The sequence below is a fragment of the Thermobia domestica genome, chromosome 12 (assembly GCF_964235325.1).
Source record: "Thermobia domestica chromosome 12, izTheDome1.hap1.1, whole genome shotgun sequence".
Classification (NCBI taxonomy): domain Eukaryota; kingdom Metazoa; phylum Arthropoda; class Insecta; order Zygentoma; family Lepismatidae; genus Thermobia; species Thermobia domestica.
The window spans coordinates 120,155,767-120,160,220 of record NC_137465.1 but is presented as its reverse complement, the minus strand read 5'-3'; the positions used below and the strand labels follow the sequence as shown (position 1 = coordinate 120,160,220).

At 37.4% G+C, this 4,454-nt stretch overlaps 1 protein-coding gene across 1 annotated transcript; it reads right to left on the bottom strand.

Annotated features, from left to right (window-relative positions):
* Window positions 1-3,194: 3,194 nt before the first annotated feature.
* On the bottom strand, window positions 3,195-4,148 carry LOC145666091 (baculoviral IAP repeat-containing protein 7-B-like). Its single transcript, XM_081733184.1, has one exon. The coding sequence runs from the start codon at window positions 4,146-4,148 to the stop codon at window positions 3,195-3,197; it is 954 nt and encodes a 317-aa protein (XP_081589310.1).
* Between the last annotated feature and the right edge of the window lie 306 nt (window positions 4,149-4,454).

Below are 4,454 nucleotides of genomic sequence, written 5' to 3'. Positions count from 1 at the left end.
TGGAGGGAGAGAGGGGAAAAAGGGGGTTTTGCATCGCAACTGAGAGAATTCATCTAGTATACTGTTACAGAAGCCAGCTTCAGACCAGTGACATCTCAGCATTGTCAGATAAGTATATTTGCATTGTTTTTCTGATTTAGAAGACAAGAAGTGGTCAGTCGTTCAGATTTTCATGCATGAGTACAAGAAGTCTATTGTATACAATCTTTTATACCTTGGAATGTTAATATTATCTACCTTTTCTTTATGGTGAGATTTTATTCTAGGTTACTGCGTAAACCACAGAACTAATGATCAGAGTTTAGATTCAACAAGATTTAAATAAATTTAGTTATACCATTGCAAATATGCTAGTTAAGAAAATTAGTTCCAGAGTATCATCAAAATTTTGTTAATGAATTTAACTAAAAACAATAATTGTAACTTATCTAAAGCAGACTAATAAAAGGTTCTGGCAACTAATTGAACTAAAACACAATCAAGGAGAACTGATATAACTTTAAACATGCAAAATTTCATAATGGAACTGCCTTTCTAGCTTTACACTTTATTACACCTTAAGTACTCATAGTGTTCAAGACAAGACGTATCTCACAATGGGGCAATCCAGCACTTGAGAAATGCTCAGTTAACGTGCATATTATTTTTTCACAATTGTAGTGTCTCGCTAAGTCTCTAATAATTTGTTGTCTCAATCGTTATAGGTTTCTTAAAATAATACTGTAGGGTTTTTAATTCTATAAGGTTAATTAAGATAACTGAGTCCCTCAGAGGAGGCCGTCTTATCTTGGGCACCTGGTGATTTATCCATTATATTGCATCCTTTTTTTTTTTGTAAGTAACTTAGGAAGAATAATAAAGGATAATGTCAAATTTCTTTTTTTTTTTTTTTAAATAAATTGATATTCAAGTGATTAAAGACTTTAATCAGAAGTACGAATACTCAGTTATTTCCAAGGTGTAGGTCCTTCCACTGCTTTTTACCTGGGCCGGTTCTGCTACTTCGGCTTCTGTAAGGAAAAACCTGAAACGAAAAAAAAAAAAAATTCTCCCACACACACATAGCATTATAGGCTGGACGTGGGAACCTGAGGTTGAGTGTAGTGTCCCAGCTACTTATTAGTCGAATTTGACGAACTTGGTAGTTAAGGCGTGACTGGGTTTTGAAGGAGAGCTATCTTATTTAATTTTGAAATATTAAGTAGGAGGCTAATTATTGTTTTTATTGAGTATGATAATCAACGAGTTTAAATAAGATCTTAACTTTGTGGTTCATATTTTTCAGCTTGTTGGAGTATACGTACCATCTGTTGCTCGGAAAACACAAAGGAAGGAGGAGAGAAGACGTACGTCTCCAAAGACACTAAGGGGAGGTTTTCTTGTTACAGGGTAAGTACTATCTCCTTGACTTGTTAATGTGTTATTTTTGAAACATGCATTTCAAGTTCTTCACGTCAATGAAATCTCGGTTCATATCCTGGGTGTATCCCATACTGATTATTATTACTGAATTAAGTGAAAAACTACAATGAAAGAGAGTGACCTAAGTTACAATGTAACAGTGATTATACAAAATGCGATTTGCATAATCTGTGATTCTAGTAAGTGGATCCCTAAGGGAGAACAAACGTGGTTACGTGATTGTCACTCATGCAAAAAGTGCTTGAGTCGGGACTCGATCTCCGACTTATCTGTTTCCTTTCAACGTGATCTACAATTTCGTAACTGCCAATCACCTCCGGTAATTGAGACCATTTTTACAACGATATTAATGTTGACTGGAATATGTCGGGGCTCGAACTCAGGACCTCTAGTGGAGGTAGTGAGGATATGTGATCCACTAAATGTCTATTGAAAGTATTTGATTCTAGCCTACTTTTACATAACCAATTCAAGTACAAACTTGCGCTCGTGAGGAGCGATAATTTAGATATAGGACAAAAGAAGGGATCCCTTAGGGGCTCGAACCAGGAATCGCTAAGAGTCAATTGTTTATCTGAGACTATGGCTTATCCCAATCGTGATGATTTATGAGGCAACCTTATTATTGTTATTCATTTCGTCGTGACGTCATTTTCCTATTTTATTCGTTATTTATCTATTTGCTTGTTATAAATGCTGGTGTATTCTTTGCTGTTGACTTTTCGCGCAACCATCATCCTGAATCGGATGCACTTCCGTCACCTGATAAGAGTTGATTTCCTTTGTAGTTTTTTTTTTTCAAACAATTTGTAAAGCACAATGATATTTGATTAACTTTTAAGTTTCAGAGAGTACACGTTCGTTTGTTTATTTTGACATGTTATTTCCCTTACAAGGATAATTACTGTCCCGTTTGTATATTTATGTCTTAAAGTTTGTGTATCACTCTCATGGAATGTTTGACTTGGATTTAACATGTGTCAACTGTGGTGTTTTCCATTGATCAAACAGGGCCGCTTATGGAGGGGGCCACCAATTTTGAAAGTCTAGGTGTTTATTCTGAGTAGAGTTTCGTTATGTTATACGACAATTCGAAAGTCCTTAGTTTATATTAACACACAAATGAACTATATCTATATAACACAAATGAATTCACTAAGAACAATTAACTATAATAAAAAAAATAAATCCAAAGTTAAAATCCTCAGTAAGCAGAAACCCAACTACCTTACGATGTGAATAAAAAATAAAAGAGTAACTAAAGTAATATCTAAAAGTTATTGTACCACTTAATTGTACCACTTAATTGGTTACTACTGGATTATATCTGATATCATTGTACAATATTTGTTTTATTTTATTTTCTTTTATTTTATTTTATTTTATTTTTTATTATTTTTTTTTTATATTTTAGTTATGCATATCTATATGTATATAATCCTTCCCGCCCAGACTCCTCAGAAAAAAAAAAAATAAAATAAAATAAACCTAGAACTTCAGCGCAATAAACCTTAAAGGCTGAAAAGTGTAATGAATAAAAAGAAACAATACTGAATAATAAAACTAAGACTACACAATATATATGAGGAGCCTGGTAGGTGAGGTGAACAAATGTCAGGCAACATATATAAGGTAATAAAAAGGAAGCAAATTCAGGTAGCAAATATATTGACAGCACTTAATGGCTGGGAAGAGTATATACAAAAGAAATTTGAGGAAAAATAATATGTAGCAATGAAGCACAAAGCAATCACAAGCGGGTCAACTACCCGTTAGGGGATGTAAATACGAATCACTGATGTAATTGGTGCCCGACAGGCAATGCATTGTGTAACCGCCAGTCCACAAGCAACACAGGTGGCGGCATGATTGCATGGTCGGAATACCAGTTGTACTTCTTCAAGTAGACAAATTTTACACAGGGAATTTTGAGGGGAGGGGGTGTGATTGTCTGTGGGGTGGTCGGAATTTTCAACAACCTCATTAGCGGCGACCGGGATCTCAGTATCTGGTAATACTACTGGTTGTGGGGTAGGTTGGGATTGATCTTGGGATGCCGGCTGTAACACACGAGTGACGAAATCTTGGCCCTTATGAAGTAAGAGAAAAGCGCAGCGGGGCGCATAACGCGCGTGTTCCACCCAGGGGTCATCGGTGGGTTCCCACCGATGAAGGCCCTGACCACAGAAAAAGCAGATAGTTTGGTCTCCCTTTTTCGCATAAAAGAAACCGGCTCGGCTTAATGCCTGTGGAGTTTGAGCTAGAGCCGGGGGCCACAATGAAAAGGACTCCAATCGTTTTTCTTCGAGAGTGTAGTGTGGATATTTGGGTCCAGTTATTGTGATTTCCGAAGTGCCTGCGATGGCAGGGGATTGCCCCTGTGAGGATGAGAGACGCTCTGGGCGGGAATTGGGCATATACGTCCAATGATAGGGGCCACATTCGTCTCTACCTGTAGGAAAATTTTGTAAAAGCGGGCAAGAAGGTGAACACTGACGATGCAATTCAGTCGGATCATCCCCTGGTTCAAAAAGACCAATCTGCAAATTACAAAATATACAAGCTACTCTATCTGGTTTGCAGAGGAAATAGAATCCAGCGCGTGCTAACGAAGCGGGCGAAATAAAAGATACCGACCAGTCAGTAAAAGTTGATAATCGAACATTTTCATCACGTAGAGCGTCCATGGATGGGCCAGGTGCAGATGGTGTGGGTGTAGGCTCCATGGTGGCTAGAGGAGGAGGAGACAATAAAAAAAATAAGATATAATAGTGTTCCTAAAAGAAAGAGATCTGGAGAGAGAGAGAGTGATATGTTGAGATGGGGGGGATAGGCGCCCCCTTTTTTTTTGAGCTTGTTGTAATTTTCGTCCTAGCATAATATAAATATAAGGTATGCCAATGGGCAGTGTTTAATTGCGTTATTTATTTTATAGGTTTGGGTTTATCCAGTAACACTTAAGTATCGTGGCGGCGATTGTTGCTGACAGTATGGGCGACGGCGAGCTCGTACTAGAGCACGTCTACGCAGTG